General features: G+C 33.6%; 6 protein-coding genes across 8 annotated transcripts; all 6 read left to right on the top strand.

The window, feature by feature from the left end:
- The first annotated feature begins 1,236 nt into the window (after positions 1-1,236).
- On the top strand, positions 1,237-1,998 carry LOC145140143 (putative germin-like protein 2-1). Its single transcript, XM_079073735.1, has 2 exons — positions 1,237-1,348; positions 1,463-1,998. The coding sequence occupies exons 1-2, from the start codon at positions 1,237-1,239 to the stop codon at positions 1,996-1,998; spliced, it is 648 nt and encodes a 215-aa protein (XP_078929861.1).
- A 4,311-nt stretch (positions 1,999-6,309) lies between these two features.
- On the top strand, positions 6,310-7,071 carry LOC145137547 (putative germin-like protein 2-3). Of its 2 annotated transcripts, none has more exons than XM_079071676.1 (2): positions 6,310-6,421; positions 6,536-7,071. In XM_079071676.1, the coding sequence occupies exons 1-2, from the start codon at positions 6,310-6,312 to the stop codon at positions 7,069-7,071; spliced, it is 648 nt and encodes a 215-aa protein (XP_078927802.1). The 2 variants fall into 2 exon arrangements, with proteins under 2 accessions (XP_078927802.1, XP_078927803.1); XM_079071677.1 differs by having other exon boundaries at positions 6,379-6,421; positions 6,602-7,071.
- Positions 7,072-11,373: 4,302 nt separating this feature from the next.
- On the top strand, positions 11,374-12,135 carry LOC145137565 (putative germin-like protein 2-3). 2 transcript variants are annotated; one of them, XM_079071693.1, is made up of 2 exons: positions 11,374-11,485; positions 11,600-12,135. In XM_079071693.1, the coding sequence occupies exons 1-2, from the start codon at positions 11,374-11,376 to the stop codon at positions 12,133-12,135; spliced, it is 648 nt and encodes a 215-aa protein (XP_078927819.1). The 2 variants fall into 2 exon arrangements, with proteins under 2 accessions (XP_078927819.1, XP_078927820.1); XM_079071694.1 differs by having other exon boundaries at positions 11,443-11,485; positions 11,666-12,135.
- Positions 12,136-16,371: 4,236 nt separating this feature from the next.
- Positions 16,372-17,133, top strand: LOC145140144 (putative germin-like protein 2-1). Its single transcript, XM_079073736.1, has 2 exons — positions 16,372-16,483; positions 16,598-17,133. The coding sequence occupies exons 1-2, from the start codon at positions 16,372-16,374 to the stop codon at positions 17,131-17,133; spliced, it is 648 nt and encodes a 215-aa protein (XP_078929862.1).
- A 4,239-nt stretch (positions 17,134-21,372) lies between these two features.
- On the top strand, positions 21,373-22,134 carry LOC145140146 (putative germin-like protein 2-1). Its single transcript, XM_079073737.1, has 2 exons — positions 21,373-21,484; positions 21,599-22,134. Exons 1-2 carry the CDS (start codon positions 21,373-21,375, stop codon positions 22,132-22,134), a joined length of 648 nt encoding a protein of 215 aa, XP_078929863.1.
- A 4,309-nt stretch (positions 22,135-26,443) lies between these two features.
- LOC145138342 (putative germin-like protein 2-3) lies at positions 26,444-27,136 on the top strand. The gene is made up of 2 exons (XM_079072439.1): positions 26,444-26,486; positions 26,667-27,136. The coding sequence occupies exon 2, from the start codon at positions 26,678-26,680 to the stop codon at positions 27,134-27,136; it is 459 nt and encodes a 152-aa protein (XP_078928565.1). The 5' UTR covers positions 26,444-26,486; positions 26,667-26,677.
- Positions 27,137-27,951: the final 815 nt, after the last annotated feature.

Genomic DNA, 27,951 nt, shown 5'->3' on the forward strand with positions numbered 1-27,951 from the left:
AAATCTAGGGAGATCGTTGATCCAACATCCACACATAAATCAAAATTGGTGGTTGGGGTGTGTTTTAGAAAAAGGTTAGTGGAAGAGACATATGATTAGATGTAGATTATTGTAGGATGTTCCTTCCAAATTCTTCACTAGAAAGCACACATAGAGATTAGGCACATGAAACATGGTTTTAAATCTCAGCAATTGGTTGATCAAACGGCGTTAATTAGGCATTGCTATTTAGCAACCTACCTTGCTTTTTCCTAGTAGTTTAGTTTTATGGGTTCTTTTTTTTGCAAAATTTTGGACTTATATTTACTGTTTCCATTCATACTATAAAATCTAAATATATTTTTTGTTATAATTTATCTTTCTTTTATTTATTCAGGAAAATTAAGATTTTTTTTTTCTTTTTTTTGTAATTTTGGACGTCAAATTAATACAAGTAATTTACAGACAGCTAGTAAAGACGCTGTGTTGGTAAATGGATCTTAAATTTGTGTGCAATACATCGCTATAAAGTTTGTGATGATAATCTGTAGTACGTATTGTGCATTTGTCAGTGAAAGTAGTAAGTTTGTAATGTTTGTTATGTATGTGTACAAGATATTGCCCACGTACACCTTCTTCTAACCAATTTTGATATGTGTCTAACAAACCAGTAAAACCCATTATCAAACGGACTATACACATAAATGGTTTTTGATAATTGTGCACATTTTTGTAGTGCACGTAGGTAATATTTTGTTTCAAGAAAAGCCTGGAATGCATCAATTGAAAAATAAAATATACATAAAGCATTTTTTAACTATAATATTGATCTCATTTGGAAACGGTCAATATTGTTCTTCAAGACTTTTTCATTTTCTTAAAAAATTGATATAAGTAGAAAATTCCTATGCATAATAAACATTCAAGGTTCTATTAAAATTAATCCTAAGTATGGAAGTTATGAAAAAGTACATAAGTAAATATACGAAATGGAAGGATCATAGACATATAAGGTTAGTAGTTGCAACCTTTATGAAATTAAGAACCAGACAACGTAAGTTGAATGTATCTTGCTTCTAGAAATTGAACAGCAAAATTTGAATGCATCTCAAGATGATAATGATGACGCTATGATGGTATTAGTCTTAATGTTCCTATATTTTCACTATAAAAGCATGGCGAGTTCCACTCTTTATTTCATAGATTTCCCAGCTACCATAATTAAGTCATCAAAAACAAGTTTTCAGCTTCTCAACAATGACGTCTCATTTGCTTTTATTTGGTCTCTTGGTGGCGGGTTGCTCCCTTGCGTTTGCTTCGGACCCTAGTCCTCTTCAGGACTTCTGTGTGGCAGACCAAAATAGCAGAGGTAAGAATTTATTGCTGAAAGTCGAGAAACTCTCCTGCATTCATGCATGATTTGAAAATATATTATATTTAATTGTGATTAATAGTTTATTTATTTATTTATTTTTCTTGGTAGTATTCGTGAATGGCTTGGTTTGTAAAGAGGCGAGGCTTGTACAACCTGATGATTTCTTTTATAGAGGACTGCAGCTAATGGGAAATACCTCGAATGCGGTTGGGTCTGCTGTGATTCCGGTGACCGTAGAAGAGTTGCCAGGACTTAACACTCTTGGTATCTCAATGGCACGTATTGACTTCGCACCACAGGGTATTAACCCCCCACATACACACCCTCGGGCCACTGAAATTTTGACTGTTATGGAAGGCCGTATTCTAGTCGGATTTGTCACGTCCAACCCTCAAAACCGACTCATCACAAAAGAACTTCAGAAAGGCGATGTTTTCGTGTTCCCAGAAGGCCTGATTCACTTCCAGAAAAACGTGGGAAATGGCTATGCTGTTGCTATTGCAGCTTTGAGTAGTCAAAATCCAGGTGTTATTACCATTGCAAACGCTGTTTTTGGGTCAAATCCCGATATCGCTAGAGATATTCTTGCGAAGGCCTTTCAAGTTGACATCAACGTCGTCTATCAAATTCAATCGAAATTCTAGCTTTTACATGCTTCTAAAATGTTGATTTTCTTATCAATGTTGTGATATTTGTTATGTTTATGTTGTTATATTTAAAATCGAATAGTATATATACTACTGTCATAGTGATTTTGATTTACTTATGTGGAATTAACTACTTCAAAAGTAAGATATAAACTATCAAAACCCAAGAGTGTGCAAGAAATAGACTTAGAAATGACAAAGTTAAATTTACGTAAGTGTGTGCAAGAAATAGACTTAGAAATCAGAAAGACAAACCTAAGTTTGTGCAAGAAATAGACTTAGAAATCACAAAGACAAACCTAAGAGTGTGCAAGAAATAGACTTAGAAATCACAAAGACAAATTTACGTAAATAACCCACTTGCTTTAGAAAGATTAGAAGTTCAACCATCAAATTTTTCAAAAAGATTAATATGGTCCTTGGTGTTTCAATCAGTTACTAGGTCAGCCAACCACCTTGACCTATACAAATTTAATTTTCTATCCTTTTAACTCTTTTATTTTAGTTGTCATAATTAAAATTGAAATTAAATAATCCCCAACCCCATCCACCTCACTTTACGCCACCCACCTCCCATTCCATTCCCTTCTTCTGTCGCCTTCCACCACCACCACCACCTTTGTCAACCAGAAGGTGGTTAGGGTTTTACCCAAACCTATTTGAATCGTCTATCTTCAACATATCCATCTATAATCAAAGAAAAAACCTCCCAAGATCCAAGCCTAAAAATAGAAATCACGAAGTGGTTTGGTCTCCGACCAGCCTTTCAAGATTTTGTTAACTAAAAGAAAATGAAGTATACATAGTAAAACATAAAAATCTATGTTTGAAAAAGCCACAAAAGGGCTTCTATTGACATTTATTGGTAACTAGAAAGTGAGAGCATCAAACATACAAACAAATATGTCAAAAATACAATGTCACGAACAAAAAAAGAAAATGTATTCATGTTGTCTACTACTTCAAACAAATTAAACACATGTAGCTACATCCATATCAATACCCAATAACATAAAAAATGAAAAATCTACGCTTCATGGATTAAAGAACAAAACCATATGTTACTCATGACATAACACGATCAGTTTGAATAGCCGATTACAACCACATGAACACAAAGTAAAGAAAATAGAGTTTCAAATACCATTCTTTATTAATCAAAATCAACTCCTAAAACTCAAAGGCGGCTAACCTATTTACAATTAAACTAAAACCCTAATATGACTCATAATTATGATTGAAATCATCTAAATTAGGAGATTATATAAATCTAAATATTTTATTAATATAGGGCATAAAAATTCCTAATAAAGATAAATCTTAACCGAAAATATTATAACATAACATAACCTTAATAAAATTAAATCATTGATTTATCTTTCAAATACACTGCATCATCTTCCTCACAGTGAAAACAACTTATCATCGAGTGTACATCTCTCATCCACGGTTTCCAAAGGACAAACAACTTCCACACTTTAAAACGAATACGGATAAATCAAACAAGACAATATGCAGGATTATAGTTTCCACCTACATATATTCCTACTGTTTCTCTCATTTATGAGTTCTTGAGTAACCTTAGGAGGACGACCATGTTTATAAAAAAATGCAATATATTATAACACTCGTGCAGTTATTTAATTTTTTTGAATTTCCCTTAAGAGTTATAATAAATATATAAATATTATTAAAAAATAATTATAAATAATTATCAAACATAAAAAGATGTATATTTTTGGCAAAGAACTAAAAACTATAATTTTAAAACTTAAAATGCTAAGATCTTGGAAGGAGGGACCAAAGTTGACAAATTCTTATTACTTGCATGAAATCACATGGGGGAGGAGATCCTTCATCGAGGCCGATGGTAAGACTTATCTCGCTTTCATCCCATGTAAAACTCGACCTTTTGAATCCTTATCAGACCATATCGTAATCATAATGTCCCCCAAATCGGTTTGTTGGGTTTGTGGATAAGATTGTACCGAGAAAGTAGAGAAACATGAGGAAGAGGGTAATCAAGTGCAAGGTAGCGGGACAATAAAGGTCGTATGACATTTCCCTTCATTAAACCCAAATTTTTCAAAAGAGAACTCGATTTTTTCAAAACCAATGTCTTCATTTACTTGTCTTATATGCCTATTTGTATTAGATTAAATCATACCATGTGCTTTAAAAAAGTGAGAAGTTTAGTGCTTATTGTTTTATCTTGATGAGTATGGTTGTTATGGTTTCATTTACTTGCGGGACCGATACATAACTATGTTAACTGACTTTCGTATATTTTTAAATATGTTTTTTTTGTCTTTTTGTTTTACTTTTTATAGTTAAGAAAGATATCAAATACACCCAAACCCTACCCCCCCCCCCCCCAACCTACCTTATGTCACCATACCTACCCCCATTCCATTCATCTCCCGTCTTCGATCGCCCTCAACTGCCACCGCCATTACCATCACCATCCTCAATCAACATTTCAAAGCAGAAGGTTTTTAGGGTTTAACCCACCCCTATTTTTGTTATTTGTCTTCAACACGAACATCAATAAATAAAGCAATAACCTCCCCATACCCATGGCAAGTAAATAGAAATTATGAAGCCCTATGGTAACTAGCAAATGAGAGCAAAACACATACAAGGATTCTCTTTAAATTTGTTAGTAACTAGCAAGTGTGAACCTAAAACATATGAACAAGTAAGCCAAAAATACAATGTCACTAGAAACAAAAAGTGGAAGTGTGAACGTTTCCTACTACTTAATTAAATTAAACACATGTAGCTACATCCATATCAACAGCCAATAACATACAAAATTAAGAATCTAGGTTTTATGGATTAAAGAACAAAACCTTGTGTTACTAATGGCAAATGGATTAAGATGACACAAGTTCCCCGATCATTAAAACTCGTAGGGAATGGAGTCGATCAAGGGGGTGCACATATCGCCTGATCAAGCAAGGAAGACGAGAATCACTATGAAATAATTTATTGTTTCCTGATTTTTTTAGAGTTCTTTAATAATTTAACCATTCCTCAATCTTCGCCTCTTTGCTCGGAGTTCTATCATCGCTGAAATCTAGGGCGATCGTTGATCCAACATCCACACATAAATCAAAATTGGTGGTTGGGGTGTGTTTTAGAAAAAGGTTAGTGGAAGAGACATATGATTAGATGTAGATTATTGTAGGATGTTCCTTCCAAATTCTTCACTAGAAAGCACACATAGAGATTAGGCACATGAAACATGGTTTTAAATCTCAGCCATTGGTTGATCAAACGGCGTTGATTAGGCATTGCTATTTAGCAACCTACCTTGCTTTTTCCTAGTAGTTTAGTGTTATGGGTTTTTTTTTTTGCAAAATTTTGGACTTATATTTACTGTTTGCATTCATACTATAAAATCCAAATATATTTTTTGTTATAATTTATCTTTCTTTTATTTATTCAGGAAAATTAAGATTTTTTTTTTTTTTTTGTAATTTTAGACGTCAAATTAATACAAGTAATTTACAAACAGCTAGTAAAGACGCTGAGTTGCTAAATGGATCTTAAATTTGTGTGCAATACATCGCTATAAAGTTTGTGATGATAATCTGTAGTACGTATTGTGCATTTGTCAGTGAAAGTAGTAAGTTTGTAATGTTTGTTATGTATGTGTACAAGATATTGCCCACGTACACCTTCTTCTAACCAATTTTGATATGTGTCTAACAAACCAGTAAAACCCATTATCAAACGGACTATACACATAAATGGTTTTTGATAATTGTGCACATTTTTGTAGTGCACGTAGGTAATATTTTGTTTCAAGAAAAGCCTGGAATGCATCAATTGAAAAATAAAATATACATAAAGCATTCTTTAACTATAATATTGATCTCATTTGGAAACGGTCAATATTGTTCTTCAAGACTTTTTCATTTTCTTAAAAAATTGATATAAGTAGAAAATTCCTATGCATAATAAACATTCAAGGTTCTATTAAAATTAATCCTAAGTATGGAAGTTATGAAAAAGTACATAAGTAAATATACGAAATGGAAGGATCATAGACATATAAGGTTAGTAGTTGCAACCTTTATGAAATTAAGAACCAGACAACGTAAGTTGAATGTATCTTGCTTCTAGAAATTGAACAGCAAAATTTGAATGCATCTCAAGATGATAATGATGACGCTATGATGGTATTAGTCTTAATGTTCCTATATTTTCACTATAAAAGCATGGCGAGTTCCATTCTTTATTTCATAGATTTCCCAGCTACCATAATTAAGTCATCAAAAACAAGTTTTCCGCTTCTCAACAATGACGTCTCATTTGCTTTTATTTGGTCTCTTGGTGGCGGGTTGCTCCCTTGCGTTTGCTTCGGACCCTAGTCCTCTTCAGGACTTCTGTGTGGCAGACCAAAATAGCAGAGGTAAGAATTTATTGCTGAAAGTCGAGAAACTCTCCTGCATTCATGCATGATTTGAAAATATATTATATTTAATTGTGATTAATAGTTTATTTATTTATTTATTTTTCTTGGTAGTATTCGTGAATGGCTTGGTTTGTAAAGAGGCGAGGCTTGTACAACCTGACGATTTCTTTTATAGAGGACTGCAGCTAATGGGAAATACCTCGAATGCGGTTGGGTCTGCTGTGACTCCGGTGACCGTAGAAGAGTTGCCAGGACTTAACACTCTTGGTATCTCAATGGCACGTATTGACTTCGCACCACAGGGTATTAACCCCCCACATACACACCCTCGGGCCACTGAAATTTTGACTGTTATGGAAGGCCGTATTCTAGTCGGATTTGTCACGTCCAACCCTCAAAACCGACTCATCACAAAAGAACTTCAGAAAGGCGATGTTTTCGTGTTCCCAGAAGGCCTGATTCACTTCCAGAAAAACGTGGGAAATGGCTATGCTGTTGCTATTGCAGCTTTGAGTAGTCAAAATCCAGGTGTTATTACCATTGCAAACGCTGTTTTTGGGTCAAATCCCGATATCGCTGGAGATATTCTTGCGAAGGCCTTTCAAGTTGACATCAACGTCGTCTATCAAATTCAATCGAAATTCTAGCTTTTACATGCTTCTAAAATGTTGATTTTCTTATCAATGTTGTGATATTTGTTATGTTTATGTTGTTATATTTAAAATCGAATAGTATATATACTACTGTCATAGTGATTTTGATTTACTTATGTGGAATTAACTACTTCAAAAGTAAGATATAAACTATCAAAACCCAAGAGTGTGCAAGAAATAGACTTAGAAATGACAAAGTTAAATTTACGTAAGTGTGTGCAAGAAATAGACTTAGAAATCAGAAAGACAAACCTAAGTTTGTGCAAGAAATAGACTTAGAAATCACAAAGACAAACCTAAGAGTGTGCAAGAAATAGACTTAGAAATCACAAAGACAAATTTACGTAAATAACCCACTTGCTTTAGAAAGACTAGAAGTTCAACCATCAAATTTTTCAAAAAGATTAATATGGTCCTTGGTGTTTCGATCAGTTACTAGGTCAGTCAACCACCTTGACCTATACAAATTTAATTTTTTATCCTTTTAACTCCTTCATTTTAGTTGTCATAATAAAAATGAAACTAAATAATCACCAACCCTATCCACCTCACTTTACGCCACCCACCTCCCATTCCATTCCCTTCTTCTGTCACCTTCCACCGCCACCACCGTTGTCAACCAGAAGGTGGTTAGGGTTTTACCCAAACCTATTTGCATCATCTATCTTCAACATATCCATCTATAATCAAAGAAAAAACCTCCCAAGATCCAAGCCTAAAAATAGAAATCACGAAGTGGTTTGGTCTCCGACCAGCCTTTCAAGATTTTGTTAACTAAAAGAAAATGAAGTATACATAGTAAAACATAAAAATCTATGTTTGAAAAAGCCACAAAAGGGCTTCTATTGACATTTATTGGTAACTAGAAAGTGAGAGCATCAAACATACAAACAAATATGTCAAAAATACAATGTCACGAACAAAAAAAGAAAATGTATTCATGTTGTCTACTACTTCAAACAAATTAAACACATGTAGCTACATCCATATCAATACCCAATAACATAAAAAATGAAAAATCTACGCTTCATGGATTAAAGAACAAAACCATATGTTACTCATGACATAACACGATCAGTTTGAATAGCCGATTACAACCACATGAACACAAAGTAAAGAAAATAGAGTTTCAAATACCATTCTTTATTAATCAAAATCAACTCCTAAAACTCAAAGGCGGCTAACCTATTTACAATTAAACTAAAACCCTAATATGACTCATAATTATGATTGAAATCATCTAAATTAGGAGATTATATGAATCTAAATATTTTATTAATATAGGGCATAAAAATTCCTAATAAAGATAAATCTTAACCGAAAATATTATAACATAACATAACCTTAATAAAATTAAATCATTGATTTATCTTTCAAATACACTGCATCATCTTCCTCACAGTGAAAACAACTTATCATCGAGTGTACATCTCTCATCCACGGTTTCCAAAGGACAAACAACTTCCACACTTTAAAACGAATACGGATAAATCAAACAAGACAATATGCAGGATTATAGTTTCCACCTACATATATTCCTACTGTTTCTCTCATTTATGAGTTCTTGAGTAACCTTAGGAGGACGACCATGTTTATAAAAAAATGCAATATATTATAACACTCGTGCGGTTATTTAATTTTTTTGAATTTCCCTTAAGAGTTATAATAAATATATAAATATTATTAAAAAATAATTATAAATAATTATCAAACATAAAAAGATGTATATTTTTGGCAAAGAACTAAAAACTATAATTTTAAAACTTAAAATGCTAAGATCTTGGAAGGAGGGACCAAAGTTGACAAATTCTTATTACTTGCATGAAATCACATGGGGGAGGAGATCCTTCATCGAGGCCGATGGTAAGACTTATCTCGCTTTCATCCCATGTAAAACTCGACCTTTTGAATCCTTATCAGACCATATCGTAATCATAATGTCCCCCAAATCGGTTTGTTGGGTTTGTGGATAAGATTGTACCGAGAAAGTAGAGAAACATGAGGAAGAGGGTAATCAAGTGCAAGGTAGCGGGACAATAAAGGTCGTATGACATTTCCCTTCATTAAACCCAAATTTTTCAAAAGAGAACTCGATTTTTTCAAAACCAATGTCTTCATTTACTTGTCTTATATGCCTATTTGTATTAGATTAAATCATACCATGTGCTTTAAAAAAGTGAGAAGTTTAGTGCTTATTGTTTTATCTTGATGAGTATGGTTGTTATGGTTTCATTTACTTGCGGGACCGATACATAACTATGTTAACTGACTTTCGTATATTTTTAAATATGTTTTTTTTGTCTTTTTGTTTTACTTTTTATAGTTAAGAAAGATATCAAATACACCCAAACCCTACCCCCCCCCCCCAACCTACCTTATGTCACCATACCTACCCCCATTCCATTCATCTCCCGTCTTCGATCGCCCTCAACTGCCACCGCCATTACCATCACCATCCTCAATCAACATTTCAAAGCAGAAGGTTTTTAGGGTTTAACCCACCCCTATTTTTGTTATTTGTCTTCAACCCGAACATCAATAAATAAAGCAATAACCTCCCCATACCCATGGCAAGTAAATAGAAATTATGAAGCCCTATGGTAACTAGCAAATGAGAGCAAAACACATACAAGGATTCTCTTTAAATTTGTTAGTAACTAGCAAGTGTGAACCTAAAACATATGAACAAGTAAGCCAAAAATACAATGTCACTAGAAACAAAAAGTGGAAGTGTGAACGTTTCCTACTACTTAATTAAATTAAACACATGTAGCTACATCCATATCAATAGCCAATAACATACAAAATTAAGAATCTAGGTTTTATGGATTAAAGAACAAAACCTTGTGTTACTAATGGCAAATGGATTAAGATGACACAAGTTCCCCGATCATTAAAACTCGTAGGGAATGGAGTCGATCAAGGGGGTGCACATATCGCCTGATCAAGCAAGGAAGACGAGAATCACTATGAAATAATTTATTGTTTCCTGATTTTTTTAGAGTTCTTTAATAATTTAACCATTCCTCAATCTTCGCCTCTTTGCTCGGAGTTCTATCATCGCTGAAATCTAGGGCGATCGTTGATCCAACATCCACACATAAATCAAAATTGGTGGTTGGGGTGTGTTTTAGAAAAAGGTTAGTGGAAGAGACATATGATTAGATGTAGATTATTGTAGGATGTTCCTTCCAAATTCTTCACTAGAAAGCACACATAGAGATTAGGCACATGAAACATGATTTTAAATCTCAGCCATTGGTTGATCAAACGGCGTTGATTAGGCATTGCTATTTAGCAACCTACCTTGCTTTTTCCTAGTAGTTTAGTGTTATGGGTTTTTTTTTTTGCAAAATTTTGGACTTATATTTACTGTTTGCATTCATACTATAAAATCCAAATATATTTTTTGTTATAATTTATCTTTCTTTTATTTATTCAGGAAAATTAAGATTTTTTTTTTTTTGTAATTTTAGACGTCAAATTAATACAAGTAATTTACAAACAGCTAGTAAAGACGCTGAGTTGCTAAATGGATCTTAAATTTGTGTGCAATACATCGCTATAAAGTTTGTGATGATAATCTGTAGTACGTATTGTGCATTTGTCAGTGAAAGTAGTAAGTTTGTAATGTTTGTTATGTATGTGTACAAGATATTGCCCACGTACACCTTCTTCTAACCAATTTTGATATGTGTCTAACAAACCAGTAAAACCCATTATCAAACGGACTATACACATAAATGGTTTTTGATAATTGTGCACATTTTTGTAGTGCACGTAGGTAATATTTTGTTTCAAGAAAAGCCTGGAATGCATCAATTGAAAAATAAAATATACATAAAGCATTCTTTAACTATAATATTGATCTCATTTGGAAACGGTCAATATTGTTCTTCAAGACTTTTTCATTTTCTTAAAAAATTGATATAAGTAGAAAATTCCTATGCATAATAAACATTCAAGGTTCTATTAAAATTAATCCTAAGTATGGAAGTTATGAAAAAGTACATAAGTAAATATACGAAATGGAAGGATCATAGACATATAAGGTTAGTAGTTGCAACCTTTATGAAATTAAGAACCAGACAACGTAAGTTGAATGTATCTTGCTTCTAGAAATTGAACAGCAAAATTTGAATGCATCTCAAGATGATAATGATGACGCTATGATGGTATTAGTCTTAATGTTCCTATATTTTCACTATAAAAGCATGGCGAGTTCCATTCTTTATTTCATAGATTTCCCAGCTACCATAATTAAGTCATCAAAAACAAGTTTTCCGCTTCTCAACAATGACGTCTCATTTGCTTTTATTTGGTCTCTTGGTGGCGGGTTGCTCCCTTGCGTTTGCTTCGGACCCTAGTCCTCTTCAGGACTTCTGTGTGGCAGACCAAAATAGCAGAGGTAAGAATTTATTGCTGAAAGTCGAGAAACTCTCCTGCATTCATGCATGATTTGAAAATATATTATATTTAATTGTGATTAATAGTTTATTTATTTATTTATTTTTCTTGGTAGTATTCGTGAATGGCTTGGTTTGTAAAGAGGCGAGGCTTGTACAACCTGACGATTTCTTTTATAGAGGACTGCAGCTAATGGGAAATACCTCGAATGCGGTTGGGTCTGCTGTGACTCCGGTGACCGTAGAAGAGTTGCCAGGACTTAACACTCTTGGTATCTCAATGGCACGTATTGACTTCGCACCACAGGGTATTAACCCCCCACATACACACCCTCGGGCCACTGAAATTTTGACTGTTATGGAAGGCCGTATTCTAGTCGGATTTGTCACGTCCAACCCTCAAAACCGACTCATCACAAAAGAACTTCAGAAAGGCGATGTTTTCGTGTTCCCAGAAGGCCTGATTCACTTCCAGAAAAACGTGGGAAATGGCTATGCTGTTGCTATTGCAGCTTTGAGTAGTCAAAATCCAGGTGTTATTACCATTGCAAACGCTGTTTTTGGGTCAAATCCCGATATCGCTGGAGATATTCTTGCGAAGGCCTTTCAAGTTGACATCAACGTCGTCTATCAAATTCAATCGAAATTCTAGCTTTTACATGCTTCTAAAATGTTGATTTTCTTATCAATGTTGTGATATTTGTTATGTTTATGTTGTTATATTTAAAATCGAATAGTATATATACTACTGTCATAGTGATTTTGATTTACTTATGTGGAATTAACTACTTCAAAAGTAAGATATAAACTATCAAAACCCAAGAGTGTGCAAGAAATAGACTTAGAAATGACAAAGTTAAATTTACGTAAGTGTGTGCAAGAAATAGACATAGAAATCAGAAAGACAAACCTAAGTTTGTGCAAGAAATAGACTTAGAAATCACAAAGACAAACCTAAGAGTGTGCAAGAAATAGACTTAGAAATCACAAAGACAAATTTACGTAAATAACCCACTTGCTTTAGAAAGACTAGAAGTTCAACCATCAAATTTTTCAAAAAGATTAATATGGTCCTTGGTGTTTCGATCAGTTACTAGGTCAGTCAACCACCTTGACCTATACAAATTTAATTTTTTATCCTTTTAACTCTTTTATTTTAGTTGTCATAATAAAAATGAAACTAAATAATCACCAACCCTATCCACCTCACTTTACGCCACCCACCTCCCATTCCATTCCCTTCTTCTATCACCTTCCACCGCCACCACCGTTGTCAACCAGAAGGTGGTTAGGGTTTTACCCAAACCTATTTGCATCATCTATCTTCAACATATCCATCTATAATCAAAGAAAAGACCTCCCAAGATCCAAGCCTAAAAATAGAAATCACGAAGTGCTTTGGTCTCCAACCAACCTTTCAAGATTTTGTTAACTAAAAGAAAATGAAGTATACATAGCAAAACATAAAAATCTATGTTTGAAAAAGCCACAGAAGAGCTTCTATTGGCATTCATTGGTAACTAGAAAGTGAGAGCATCAAACATAGAAACAAATATGTCAAAAATACAATGTCACGGACAGAAAAAGAAAATGTATGGATGTTGTCTACTACTTCAAACAAATTAAACACATGTAGCTACATCCATATCAATACCCAATAACATACAAAATGAAAAATCTAAGTTTCATGAATTAAAGAACAAAACCATATGTTACTCATGACATAAGACGATCGGTTTGAATAGCCGATTACAACCACATGAACACAAAGTAAAGAAAACAGAGTTTCAAATACCATTCTTTATTAATCAAAATCAACTCCTAAAAGTCAAAGGCCGCTAACCTATTTATAATTAAACTAAAACCCTAATATGACTCATAATTATGATTGAAATCATCTAAATTAGGAGATTACATAAATCTAAATATTTTATGAATCTAGGGCATAAAAATTCCTAATAAAGATAAATCTTAACCGAAAAAATTATAAAATAAAATAACCTTAATAAAATTAAATCATTGATTTATCTTTCATATACCTTCCATCATCTTCCTCATAGTGATGCAACTCATCATCGAGTGTACATCTCTCATCCACGGTTTCCAAAGGACAAACAACTTCCACACTTTAAAACAAAGACGGATAAATCAAACAAGACAACATGCACGATTATAGTTTCCACCTACATATATTCCTACTGATTGTCTCATTTATGAGTTCTTGAGTAACCTTAGGAGGACAACCATGTTTATAAGAAAATGCAATATATTATAACATTCGTGCCTTTATTTAATTTTATTGAATTTCCCTTAAGAGTTATAATAAATATATAAATAATATTAAAAAATAATTATTATTAATTATCTAACATAAAAAGATGTATTTTTTTTGGCAAAGAACTAAAATCTATAATATTAAAACTTAAAATGCTAAGATCTTGGAAGGAGGGACCAAAGTTGACAAATTCTTTTTACTTGCATGAAATCACATGGGGGAGGAGATCCTTCATCGAGGCCGATGGTAAGACTTATCTCGCTTTCATCCCATGTAAAACTCGACCTTTTGAATCCTTATCAGACCATATCGTAACCTAAATGTCCCCGAAATCGGTTTGTTGTGTTTCAAGATAAGAGTGTACCGAGAAAGTAGAGAAATATGAGGAAGAGGGTAATCAAGTTGAAGGCAGCAGGACAATAAAAGGTCATATGACCTTTCCCTTCGTTAAACCCAAATTTTGCAAAAGAGAACTCGATTTTTTCAAAAACCATGTCTTCATTTACTTGTCTTATGTGCCTATTTGTATTAGATTAAATCATACAATGTGCTTTAAAAAAGTGAGAAGTTCAGTGCTTATTGTTTTTATCTTGACGAGTATGGTTGTTATGGTTTCACTTACTTGTGTGACCGATACATAACTATGTAAACTGACTTTCGTATATTTTTAAATATGTTTTTTTTTGTCTTTTTCTTTTACTTTTTATAGTTAAGAAAGATAACTAATAAACCCAAACCCTACGCCCCCCCCCAACCTACTTTATGTCACCATACCTACCCCCATTCCATTCATCTACCTTCATCGGTCTCCGTCAACCGCCACCGTCCCTACCATTACCATCCTCAATCACCATTTCAATGCAGAAGGTTTTTAGGGTTTAATCCACCCTTATTTCCGTTATTTGTCTTCAAACTGAACATGAATAAATAAAGCAACAACCTCCCCATACCCATGGCAAATAAATAGAAATTATGAAGCCCTATGGTAACTGGCAAATGAGAGCAAAACACATACAAGGATTCTCTTGAAATTTATTAGTAACTAGCAAGTGTGAACCTAAAACATATGAACAAATAAGCCAGAAATACAATGTCACTAGAAACAAAAAGTGGAAGTGTGGACGTTGCCTACTACTTAATTAAATTAAACACATGTAGCTACATCCATATCAACAGCCAATAACATACAAAATTACGAATCTAGGTTTCATGGATTAAAGAATAAAACCTTGTGTTACTAATGGCAAATGGATTAAGATGACACAAGTTCCCCTATCATTAAAACTCGTAGGGAATGGAGTCGAACAAGGGGGTGCACATATCGCCTGATCAAGCAAGGAAGACGAGAATCACTATGAAAAAATTTATTTTTTTCAGATTTTTTTAGAGTTGTTTAATAATTTAACCATTCCTCAATCTTCGCCTCTTTGATCGGTGTTCTATCATCGCTGAAATCTAGGGAGATCGTTGATCCAACATCCACACATAAATCAAAATTGGTGGTTGGGGTGTGTTTTAGAAAAAGGTTAGTGGAAGAGACATATGATTAGATGTAGATTATTGTAGGATGTTCCTTCCAAATTCTTCACTAGAAAGCACACATAGAGATTAGGCACATGAAACATGGTTTTAAATCTCAGCCATTGGTTGATCAAACGGCGTTGATTAGGCATTGCTATTTAGCAACCTACCTTGCTTTTTCCTAGTAGTTTAGTTTTATGGGTTCTTTTTTTTGCAAAATTTTGGACTTATATTTACTGTTTGCATTCATACTATAAAATCCAAATATATTTTTTGTTATAATTTATCTTTCTTTTATTTATTCAAGAAAATAAGATTTTTTTTTTCTTTTTTTTGTAATTTAAGACGTCAAATTAATACATGTAATTTACAAACAGCTAGTAAGGCGCTGTGTTGGTAAATGGATCTTAACTTTGTGTGCAATACATCGCTATAAAGTTTATGATGATAATCTGTAGTACGTATTGTGCATTTGTCAGTGAAAGTAGTAAGTTTGTAATGTTTGTTATGTATGTGTACAAGATATTGCCCACGTACACCTTCTTCTAACCAATTTTGATATGTGTCTAACAAACCAGTAAAACCCATTATCAAACGGACTATACACATAAATGGTTTTTGATAATTGTGCACATTTTTGTAGTGCACGTAGGTAATATATTGATCTCATTTGGAAACGGTCAATATTGTTCTTCAAGACTTTTTCATTTTCTTAAAAAATTGATATAAGTAGAAAATTCCTATGCATAATAAACATTCAAGGTTCTATTAAAATTAATCCTAAGTATGGAAGTTATGAAAAAGTACATAAGTAAATATACGAAATGGAAGGATCATAGACATATAAGGTTAGTAGTTGCAACCTTTATGAAATTAAGAACCAGACAACGTAAGTTGAATGTATCTTGCTTCTAGAAATTGAACAGCAAAATTTGAATGCATCTCAAGATGATAATGATGACGCTATGATGGTATTAGTCTTAATGTTCCTATATTTTCACTATAAAAGCATGGCGAGTTCCATTCTTTATTTCATAGCTTTCTCAGCTACCATAATTAAGTCATCAAAAACAAGTTTTCGGCTTCTCAACAATGACGTCTCATTTGCTTTTATTTGGTCTCTTGGTGGCGGGTTGCTCCCTTGCGTTTGCTTCGGACCCTAGTCCTCTTCAGGACTTCTGTGTGGCAGACCAAAATAGCGGAGGTAAGAATTTATTGCTGAAAGTCGAGAAACTCTCCTGCATTCATGCATGATTTGAAAATATATTATATTTAATTGTGATTAATAGTTTATTTATTTATTTATTTTTCTTGGTAGTATTGGTGAATGGCTTGGTTTGTAAAGAGGCGAGGCTTGTACAACCTGATGATTTCTTTTATAGAGGACTGCAGCTAATGGGAAATACGTCGAATGCGGTTGGGTCTGCTGTGACTCCGGTGACCGTAGAAGAGTTGCCAGGACTTAACACTCTTGGTATCTCAATGGCACGTATTGACTTCGCACCACAGGGTATTAACCCCCCACATACACACCCTCGGGCCACTGAAATTTTGACTGTTATGGAAGGCCGTATTCTAGTCGGATTTGTCACGTCCAACCCTCAAAACCGACTCATCACAAAAGAACTTCAGAAAGGCGATGTTTTCGTGTTCCCAGAAGGCCTGATTCACTTCCAGAAAAACGTGGGAAATGGCTATGCTGTTGCTATTGCAGCTTTGAGTAGTCAAAATCCAGGTGTTATTACCATTGCAAACGCTGTTTTTAGGTCAAATCCCGATATCGCTGGAGATATTCTTGCGAAGGCCTTTCAAGTTGACATCAACGTCGTCTATCAAATTCAATCGAAATTCTAGCTTTTACATGCTTCTAAAATGTTGATTTTCTTATCAATGTTGTGATATTTGTTATGTTTATGTTGTTATATTTAAAATCGAATAGTATATATACTACTGTCATAGTGATTTTGATTTACTTATGTGGAATTAACTACTTCAAAAGTAAGATATAAACTATCAAAACCCAAGAGTGTGCAAGAAATAGACTTAGAAATGACAAAGTTAAATTTACGTAAGTGTGTGCAAGAAATAGACATAGAAATCAGAAAGACAAACCTAAGTTTGTGCAAGAAATAGACTTAGAAATCACAAAGAAAAACCTAAGAGTGTGCAAGAAATAGACTTAGAAATCACAAAGACAAATTTACGTAAATAACCCACTTGCTTTAGAAAGACTAGAAGTTCAACCATCAAATTTTTCAAAAAGATTAATATGGTCCTTGGTGTTTCGATCAGTTACTAGGTCAGTCAACCACCTTGACCTATACAAATTTAATTTTTTATCCTTTTAACTGATTTATTTTAGTTGTCATAATAAAAATGAAACTAAATAATCACCAACCCTATCCACCTCACTTTACGCCACCCACCTCCCATTCCATTCCCTTCTTCTGTCACCTTCCACCGCCACCACCGTTGTCAACCAGAAGGTGGTTAGGGTTTTACCCAAACCTATTTGCATCATCTATCTTCAACATATCCATCTATAATCAAAGAAAAAACCTCCCAAGATCCAAGCCTAAAAATAGAAATCACGAAGTGCTTTGGTCTCCAACCAACCTTTCAAGATTTTGTTAACTAAAAGAAAATGAAGTATACATAGCAAAACATAAAAATCTATGTTTGAAAAAGCCACAGAAGAGCTTCTATTGGCATTCATTGGTAACTAGAAAGTGAGAGCATCAAACATAGAAACAAATATGTCAAAAATACAATGTCACAGACAGAAAAAGAAAATGTATGGATGTTGTCTACTACTTCAAACAAATTAAACACATGTAGCTACATCCATATCAATACCCAATAACATACAAAATGAAAAATCTAAGTTTCATGGATTAAAGAACAAAACCATATGTTACTCATGACATAAGACGATCGGTTTGAATAGCCGATTACAACCACATGAACACAAAGTAAAGAAAATAGAGTTTCAAATACCATTCTTTATTAATCAAAATCAACTCCTAAAAGTCAAAGGCGGCTAACCTATTTATAATTAAACTAAAACCCTAATATGACTCATAATTATGATTGAAATCATCTAAATTAGGAGATTACATAAATCTAAATATTTTATGAATATAGGGCATAAAAATTCCTAATAAAGATAAATCTTAACCGAAAAAATTATAAAATAAAATAACCTTAATAAAATTAAATCATTGATTTATCTTTCATATACCTTCCATCATCTTCCTCATAGTGATGCAACTCATCATCGAGTGTACATCTCTCATCCACGGTTTCCAAAGGACAAACAACTTCCACACTTTAAAACAAAGACGGATAAATCAAACAAGACAACATGCACGATTATAGTTTCCACCTACATATATTCCTACTGATTGTCTCATTTATGAGTTCTTGAGTAACCTTAGGAGGACAACCATGTTTATAAGAAAATGCAATATATTATAACATTCGTGCCTTTATTTAATTTTATTGAATTTCCCTTATGAGTTATAATAAATATATAAATAATATTAAAAAATAATTATTATTAATTATCTAACATAAAAAGATGTATTTTTTTGGCAAAGAACTAAAATCTATAATATTAAAACTTAAAATGCTAAGATCTTGGAAGGAGGGACCAAAGTTGACAAATTCTTTTTACTTGCATGAAATCACATGGGGGAAGAGATCCTTCATCGAGGCCGATGGTAAGACTTATCTCGCTTTCATCCCATGTAAAACTCGACCTTTTGAATCCTTATCAGACCATATCGTAACCTAAATGTCCCCGAAATCGGTTTGTTGTGTTTCAAGATAAGAGTGTACCGAGAAAGTAGAGAAATATGAGGAAGAGGGTAATCAAGTTGAAGGCAGCAGGACAATAAAAGGTCATATGACCTTTCCCTTCGTTAAACCCAAATTTTGCAAAAGAGAACTCGATTTTTTCAAAAACCATGTCTTCATTTACTTGTCTTATGTGCCTATTTGTATTAGATTAAATCATACAATGTGCTTTAAAAAAGTGAGAAGTTCAGTGCTTATTGTTTTTATCTTGACGAGTATGGTTGTTATGGTTTCACTTACTTGTGTGACCGATACATAACTATGTAAACTGACTTTCGTATATTTTTAAATATGTTTTTTTTTTGTCTTTTTGTTTTACTTTTTATAGTTAAGAAAGATAACTAATAAACCCAAACCCTACGCCCCCCCCCCAACCTACTTTATGTCACCATACCTACCCCCATTCCATTCATCTACCTTCATCGGTCTCCGTCAACCGCCACCGTCCCTACCATTACCATCCTCAATCACCATTTCAATGCAGAAGGTTTTTAGGGTTTAATCCACCCTTATTTCCGTTATTTGTCTTCAAACTGAACATGAATAAATAAAGCAACAACCTCCCCATACCCATGGCAAATAAATAGAAATTATGAAGCCCTATGGTAACTGGCAAATGAGAGCAAAACACATACAAGGATTCTCTTGAAATTTATTAGTAACTAGCAAGTGTGAACCTAAAACATATGAACAAATAAGCCAGAAATACAATGTCACTAGAAACAAAACGTGGAAGTGTGGACGTTGCCTACTACTTAATTAAATTAAACACATGTAGCTACATCCATATCAACAGCCAATAACATACAAAATTATGAATCTAGGTTTCATGGATTAAAGAACAAAACCTTGTGTTACTAATGGCAAATGGATTAAGATGACACAAGTTCCCCTATCATTAAAACTCGTAGGGAATGGAGTCGAACAAGGGGGTGCACATATCGCCTGATCAAGCAAGGAAGACGAGAATCACTATGAAATAATTTATTTTTTCCAGATTTTTTTAGAGTTGTTTAATAATTTAACCATTCCTCAATCTTCGCCTCTTTGCTCGGTGTTCTATCATCGCTGAAATCTAGGGAGATCGTTGATCCAACATCCACACATAAATCAAAATTGGTGGTTGGGGTGTGTTTTAGAAAAAGGTTAGTAGAAGAGACATATGATTAGATGTAGATTATTGTAGGATGTTCCTTCCAAATTCTTCACTAGAAAGCACACATAGAGATTAGGCACATGAAACATGGTTTTAAATCTCAGCCATTGGTTGATCAAACGGCGTTAATTAGGCATTGCTATTTAGCAACCTACCTTGCTTTTTCCTAGTAGTTTAGTTTTATGGGTTCTTTTTTTTGCAAAATTTTGGACTTATATTTACTATTTCCATTCATACTATAAAATCCAAATATATTTTTTGTTATAATTTATCTTTCTTTTATTTATTCAGGAAAATTAAGATTTTTTTTTTCTTTTTTTTGTAATTTTAGACGTCAAATTAATACAAGTAATTTACAGACAGCTAGTAAAGACGCTGTATTGGTAAATGGATCTTAAATTTGTGTGCAATACATCGCTATAAAGTTTATGATGATAATCTGTAGTACGTATTGTGCATTTGTCAGTGAAAGTAGTAAGTTTGTAATGTTTGTTATGTATGTGTACAAGATATTGCCCACGTACACCTTCTTCTAACCAATTTTGATATGTGTCTAACAAACCAGTAAAACCCATTATCAAACGGACTATACACATAAATGGTTTTTGATAATTGTGCACATTTTTGTAGTGCACGTAGGTAATATATTGATCTCATTTGGAAACGGTCAATATTGTTCTTCAAGACTTTTTCATTTTCTTAAAAAATTGATATAAGTAGAAAATTCCTATGCATAATAAACATTCAAGGTTCTATTAAAATTAATCCTAAGTATGGAAGTTATGAAAAAGTACATAAGTAAATATACGAAATGGAAGGATCATAGACATATAAGGTTAGTAGTTGCAACCTTTATGAAATTAAGAACCAGACAACGTAAGTTGAATGTATCTTGCTTCTAGAAATTGAACAGCAAAATTTGAATGCATCTCAAGATGATAATGATGACGCTATGATGGTATTAGTCTTAATGTTCCTATATTTTCACTATAAAAGCATGGCGAGTTCCATTCTTTATTTCATAGCTTTCCCAGCTACCATAATTAAGTCATCAAAAACAAGTTTTCGGCTTCTCAACAATGACGTCTCATTTGCTTTTATTTGGTCTCTTGGTGGCGGGTTGCTCCCTTGCGTTTGCTTCGGACCCTAGTCCTCTTCAGGACTTCTGTGTGGCAGACCAAAATAGCAGAGGTAAGAATTTATTGCTGAAAGTCGAGAAACTCTCCTGCATTCATGCATGATTTGAAAATATATTATATTTAATTGTGATTAATAGTTTATTTATTTATTTATTTTTCTTGGTAGTATTGGTGAATGGCTTGGTTTGTAAAGAGGCGAGGCTTGTACAACCTGATGATTTCTTTTATAGAGGACTGCAGCTAATGGGAAATACCTCGAATGCGGTTGGGTCTGCTGTGACTCCGGTGACCGTAGAAGAGTTGCCAGGACTTAACACTCTTGGTATCTCAATGGCACGTATTGACTTCGCACCACAGGGTATTAACCCCCCACATACACACCCTCGGGCCACTGAAATTTTGACTGTTATGGAAGGCCGTATTCTAGTCGGATTTGTCACGTCCAACCCTCAAAGCCGACTCATCACAAAAGAACTTCAGAAAGGCGATGTTTTCGTGTTCCCAGAAGGCCTGATTCACTTCCAGAAAAACGTGGGAAATGGCTATGCTGTTGCTATTGCAGCTTTGAGTAGTCAAAATCCAGGTGTTATTACCATTGCAAACGCTGTTTTTGGGTCAAATCCCGATATCGCTGGAGATATTCTTGCGAAGGCCTTTCAAGTTGACATCAACGTCGTCTATCAAATTCAATCGAAATTCTAGCTTTTACATGCTTCTAAAATGTTGATTTTCTTATCAATGTTGTGATATTTGTTATGTTTATGTTGTTATATTTAAAATCGAATAGTATATATACTACTGTCATAGTGATTTTGATTTACTTATGTGGAATTAACTACTTCAAAAGTAAGATATAAACTATCAAAACCCAAGAGTGTGCAAGAAATAGACTTAGAAATGACAAAGTTAAATTTACGTAAGTGTGTGCAAGAAATAGACATAGAAATCAGAAAGACAAACCTAAGTTTGTGCAAGAAATAGACGTAGAAATCACAAAGAAAAACCTAAGAGTGTGCAAGAAATAGACTTAGAAATCACAAAGACAAATTTACGTAAATAACCCACTTGCTTTAGAAAGACTAGAAGTTCAACCATCAAATTTTTCAAAAAGATTAATATGGTCCTTGGTGTTTCGATCAGTTACTAGGTCAGTCAACCACCTTGACCTATACAAATTTAATTTTTTATCCTTTTAACTGATTTATTTTAGTTGTCATAATAAAAATGAAACTAAATAATCACCAACCCTATCCACCTCACTTTACGCCACCCACCTCCCATTCCATTCCCTTCTTCTGTCACCTTCCACCGCCACCACCGTTGTCAACCAGAAGGTGGTTAGGGTTTTACCCAAACCTATTTGCATCATCTATCTTCAACATATCCATCTATAATCAAAGAAAAAACCTCCCAAGATCCAAGCCTAAAAATAGAAATCACGAAGTGCTTTGGTCTCCAACCAACCTTTCAAGATTTTGTTAACTAAAAGAAAATGAAGTATACATAGCAAAACATAAAAATCTATGTTTGAAAAAGCCACAGAAGAGCTTCTATTGGCATTCATTGGTAACTAGAAAGTGAGAGCATCAAACATAGAAATAAATATGTCAAAAATACAATGTCACAGACAGAAAAAGAAAATGTATGGATGTTGTCTACTACTTCAAACAAATTAAACACATGTAGCTACATCCATATCAATACCCAATAACATACAAAATGAAAAATCTAAGTTTCATGGATTAAAGAACAAAACCATATGTTACTCATGACATAAGACGATCGGTTTGAATAGCCGATTACAACCACATGAACACAAAGTAAAGAAAATAGAGTTTCAAATACCATTCTTTATTAATCAAAATCAACTCCTAAAAGTCAAAGGCGGCTAACCTATTTATAATTAAACTAAAACCCTAATATGACTCATAATTATGATTGAAATCATCTAAATTAGGAGATTACATAAATCTAAATATTTTATGAATATAGGGCATAAAAATTCCTAATAAAGATAAATCTTAACCGAAAAAATTATAAAATAAAATTACCTTAATAAAATTAAATCATTGATTTATCTTTCATATACCTTCCATCATCTTCCTCATAGTGATGCAACTCATCATCGAGTGTACATCTCTCATCCACGGTTTCCAAAGGACAAACAACTTCCACACTTTAAAACAAAGACGGATAAATCAAACAAGACAACATGCACGATTATAGTTTCCACCTACATATATTCCTACTGATTGTCTCATTTATGAGTTCTTGAGTAACCTTAGGAGGACAACCATGTTTATAAGAAAATGCAATATATTATAACATTCGTGCCTTTATTTAATTTTATTGAATTTCCCTTAAGAGTTATAATAAATATATAAATAATATTAAAAAATAATTATTATTAATTATCTAACATAAAAAGATGTATTTTTTTTGGCAAAGAACTAAAATCTATAATATTAAAACTTAAAATGCTAAGATCTTGGAAGGAGGGACCAAAGTTGACAAATTCTTTTTACTTGCATGAAATCACATGGGGGAGGAGATCCTTCATCGAGGCCGATGGTAAGACTTATCTCGCTTTCATCCCATGTAAAACTCGACCTTTTGAATCCTTATCAGACCATATCGTAACCTAAATGTCCCCGAAATCGGTTTGTTGTGTTTCAAGATAAGAGTGTACCGAGAAAGTAGAGAAATATGAGGAAGAGGGTAATCAAGTTGAAGGCAGCAGGACAATAAAAGGTCATATGACCTTTCCCTTCGTTAAACCCAAATTTTGCAAAAGAGAACTCGATTTTTTCAAAAACCATGTCTTCATTTACTTGTCTTATGTGCCTATTTGTATTAGATTAAATCATACAATGTGCTTTAAAAAAGTGAGAAGTTCAGTGCTTATTGTTTTTATCTTGACGAGTATGGTTGTTATGGTTTCACTTACTTGTGTGACCTATACATAACTATGTAAACTGACTTTCGTATATTTTTAAATATGTTTTTTTTTGTCTTTTTGTTTTACTTTTTATAGTTAAGAAAGATAACTAATAAACCCAAACCCTACGCCCCCCCCCCCAACCTACTTTATGTCACCATACCTACCCCCATTCCATTCATCTACCTTCATCGGTCTCCGTCAACCGCCACCGTCCCTACCATTACCATCCTCAATCACCATTTCAATGCAGAAGGTTTTTAGGGTTTAATCCACCCTTATTTCCGTTATTTGTCTTCAAACTGAACATGAATAAATAAAGCAACAACCTCCCCATACCCATGGCAAATAAATAGAAATTATGAAGCCCTATGGTAACTGGCAAATGAGAGCAAAACACATACAAGGATTCTCTTGAAATTTATTAGTAACTAGCAAGTGTGAACCTAAAACATATGAACAAATAAGCCAGAAATACAATGTCACTAGAAACAAAACGTGGAAGTGTGGACGTTGCCTACTACTTAATTAAATTAAACACATGTAGCTACATCCATATCAACAGCCAATAACATACAAAATTACGAATCTAGGTTTCATGGATTAAAGAACAAAACCTTGTGTTACTAATGGCAAATGGATTAAGATGACACAAGTTCCCCTATCATTAAAACTCGTAGGGAATGGAGTCGAACAAGGGGGTGCACATATCGCCTGATCAAGCAAGGAAGACGAGAATCACTATGAAATAATTTATTTTTTCCAGATTTTTTTAGAGTTGTTTAATAATTTAACCATTCCTCAATCTTCGCCTCTTTGCTCGGTGTTCTATCATCGCTGAAATCTAGGGAGATCGTTGATCCAACATCCACACATAAATCAAAATTGGTGGTTGGGGTGTGTTTTAGAAAAAGGTTAGTAGAAGAGACATATGATTAGATGTAGATTATTGTAGGATGTTCCTTCCAAATTCTTCACTAGAAAGCACACATAGAGATTAGGCACATGAAACATGGTTTTAAATCTCAGCCATTGGTTGATCAAACGGCGTTAATTAGGCATTGCTATTTAGCAACCTACCTTGCTTTTTCCTAGTAGTTTAGTTTTATGGGTTCTTTTTTTTGCAAAATTTTGGACTTATATTTACTGTTTCCATTCATACTATAAAATCCAAATATATTTTTTGTTATAATTTATCTTTCTTTTATTTATTCAGGAAAATTAAGATTTTTTTTTTCTTTTTTTTGTAATTTTAGACGTCAAATTAATACAAGTAATTTACAGACAGCTAGTAAAGACGCTGTATTGGTAAATGGATCTTAAATTTGTGTGCAATACATCGCTATAAAGTTTATGATGATAATCTGTAGTACGTATTGTGCATTTGTCAGTGAAAGTAGTAAGTTTGTAATGTTTGTTATGTATGTGTACAAGATATTGCCCACGTACACCTTCTTCTAACCAATTTTGATATGTGTCTAACAAACCAGTAAAACCCATTATCAAACGGACTATACACATAAATGGTTTTTGATAATTGTGCACATTTTTGTAGTGCACGTAGGTAATATATTGATCTCATTTGGAAACGGTCAATATTGTTCTTCAAGACTTTTTCATTTTCTTAAAAAATTGATATAAGTAGAAAATTCCTATGCATAATAAACATTCAAGGTTCTATTAAAATTAATCCTAAGTATGGAAGTTATGAAAAAGTACATAAGTAAATATACGAAATGGAAGGATCATAGACATATAAGGTTAGTAGTTGCAACCTTTATGAAATTAAGAACCAGACAACGTAAGTTGAATGTATCTTGCTTCTAGAAATTGAACAGCAAAATTTGAATGCATCTCAAGATGATAATGATGACGCTATGATGGTATTAGTCTTAATGTTCCTATATTTTCACTATAAAAGCATGGCGAGTTCCATTCTTTATTTCATAGCTTTCCCAGCTACCATAATTAAGTCATCAAAAACAAGTTTTCGGCTTCTCAACAATGACGTCTCATTTGCTTTTATTTGGTCTCTTGGTGGCGGGTTGCTCCCTTGCGTTTGCTTCGGACCCTAGTCCTCTTCAGGACTTCTGTGTGGCAGACCAAAATAGCAGAGGTAAGAATTTATTGCTGAAAGTCGAGAAACTCTCCTGCATTCATGCATGATTTGAAAATATATTATATTTAATTGTGATTAATAGTTTATTTATTTATTTATTTTTCTTGGTAGTATTGGTGAATGGCTTGGTTTGTAAAGAGGCGAGGCTTGTACAACCTGATGATTTCTTTTATAGAGGACTGCAGCTAATGGGAAATACCTCGAATGCGGTTGGGTCTGCTGTGACTCCGGTGACCGTAGAAGAGTTGCCAGGACTTAACACTCTTGGTATCTCAATGGCACGTATTGACTTCGCACCACAGGGTATTAACCCCCCACATACACACCCTCGGGCCACTGAAATTTTGACTGTTATGGAAGGCCGTATTCTAGTCGGATTTGTCACGTCCAACCCTCAAAACCGACTCATCACAAAAGAACTTCAGAAAGGCGATGTTTTCGTGTTCCCAGAAGGCCTGATTCACTTCCAGAAAAACGTGGGAAATGGCTATGCTGTTGCTATTGCAGCTTTGAGTAGTCAAAATCCAGGTGTTATTACCATTGCAAACGCTGTTTTTGGGTCAAATCCCGATATCGCTGGAGATATTCTTGCGAAGGCCTTTCAAGTTGACATCAACGTCGTCTATCAAATTCAATCGAAATTCTAGCTTTTACATGCTTCTAAAATGTTGATTTTCTTATCAATGTTGTGATATTTGTTATGTTTATGTTGTTATATTTAAAATCGAATAGTATATATATACTACTGTCATAGTGATTTTGATTTACTTATGTGGAATTAACTACTTCAAAAGTAAGATATAAACTATCAAAACCCAAGAGTGTGCAAGAAATAGACTTAGAAATGACAAAGTTAAATTTACGTAAGTGTGTGCAAGAAATAGACATAGAAATCAGAAAGACAAACCTAAGTTTGTGCAAGAAATAGACGTAGAAATCACAAAGAAAAACCTAAGAGTGTGCAAGAAATAGACTTAGAAATCACAAAGACAAATTTACGTAAATAACCCACTTGCTTTAGAAAGACTAGAAGTTCAACCATCAAATTTTTCAAAAAGATTAATATGGTCCTTGGTGTTTCGATCAGTTACTAGGTCAGTCAACCACCTTGACCTATACAAATTTAATTTTTTATCCTTTTAACTGATTTATTTTAGTTGTCATAATAAAAATGAAACTAAATAATCACCAACCCTATCCACCTCACTTTACGCCACCCACCTCCCATTCCATTCCCTTCTTCTGTCACCTTCCACCGCCACCACCGTTGTCAACCAGAAGGTGGTTAGGGTTTTACCCAAACCTATTTGCATCATCTATCTTCAACATATCCATCTATAATCAAAGAAAAAACCTCCCAAGATCCAAGCCTAAAAATAGAAATCACGAAGTGCTTTGGTCTCCAACCAACCTTTCAAGATTTTGTTAACTAAAAGAAAATGAAGTATACATAGCAAAACAT

This window comes from Lactuca virosa, chromosome 9, assembly GCF_052849685.1.
Source record: "Lactuca virosa cultivar CGN04683 chromosome 9, Lactuca_virosa_CGN04683_v6, whole genome shotgun sequence".
NCBI classification, from domain to species: domain Eukaryota; kingdom Viridiplantae; phylum Streptophyta; class Magnoliopsida; order Asterales; family Asteraceae; genus Lactuca; species Lactuca virosa.

Bases quoted from the DNA above. Each gene is read 5' to 3' on its own strand.
- LOC145140143 (XM_079073735.1), top strand. From the start codon at position 1,237: ATGACGTCTCATTTGCTTTTATTTGGTCTCTTGGTGGCGGGTTGCTCC. The intron at 1,349-1,462 runs GTAAGAATTTAT...TTTTCTTGGTAG, and splicing joins GGCAGACCAAAATAGCAGAG to TATTCGTGAATGGCTTGGTT.
- LOC145137547 (XM_079071676.1), top strand. From the start codon at position 6,310: ATGACGTCTCATTTGCTTTTATTTGGTCTCTTGGTGGCGGGTTGCTCC. The intron at 6,422-6,535 runs GTAAGAATTTAT...TTTTCTTGGTAG, and splicing joins GGCAGACCAAAATAGCAGAG to TATTCGTGAATGGCTTGGTT.
- LOC145137565 (XM_079071693.1), top strand. From the start codon at position 11,374: ATGACGTCTCATTTGCTTTTATTTGGTCTCTTGGTGGCGGGTTGCTCC. The intron at 11,486-11,599 runs GTAAGAATTTAT...TTTTCTTGGTAG, and splicing joins GGCAGACCAAAATAGCAGAG to TATTCGTGAATGGCTTGGTT.
- LOC145140144 (XM_079073736.1), top strand. From the start codon at position 16,372: ATGACGTCTCATTTGCTTTTATTTGGTCTCTTGGTGGCGGGTTGCTCC. The intron at 16,484-16,597 runs GTAAGAATTTAT...TTTTCTTGGTAG, and splicing joins GGCAGACCAAAATAGCGGAG to TATTGGTGAATGGCTTGGTT.
- LOC145140146 (XM_079073737.1), top strand. From the start codon at position 21,373: ATGACGTCTCATTTGCTTTTATTTGGTCTCTTGGTGGCGGGTTGCTCC. The intron at 21,485-21,598 runs GTAAGAATTTAT...TTTTCTTGGTAG, and splicing joins GGCAGACCAAAATAGCAGAG to TATTGGTGAATGGCTTGGTT.
- LOC145138342 (XM_079072439.1), top strand. From the start codon at position 26,678: ATGGGAAATACCTCGAATGCGGTTGGGTCTGCTGTGACTCCGGTGACC.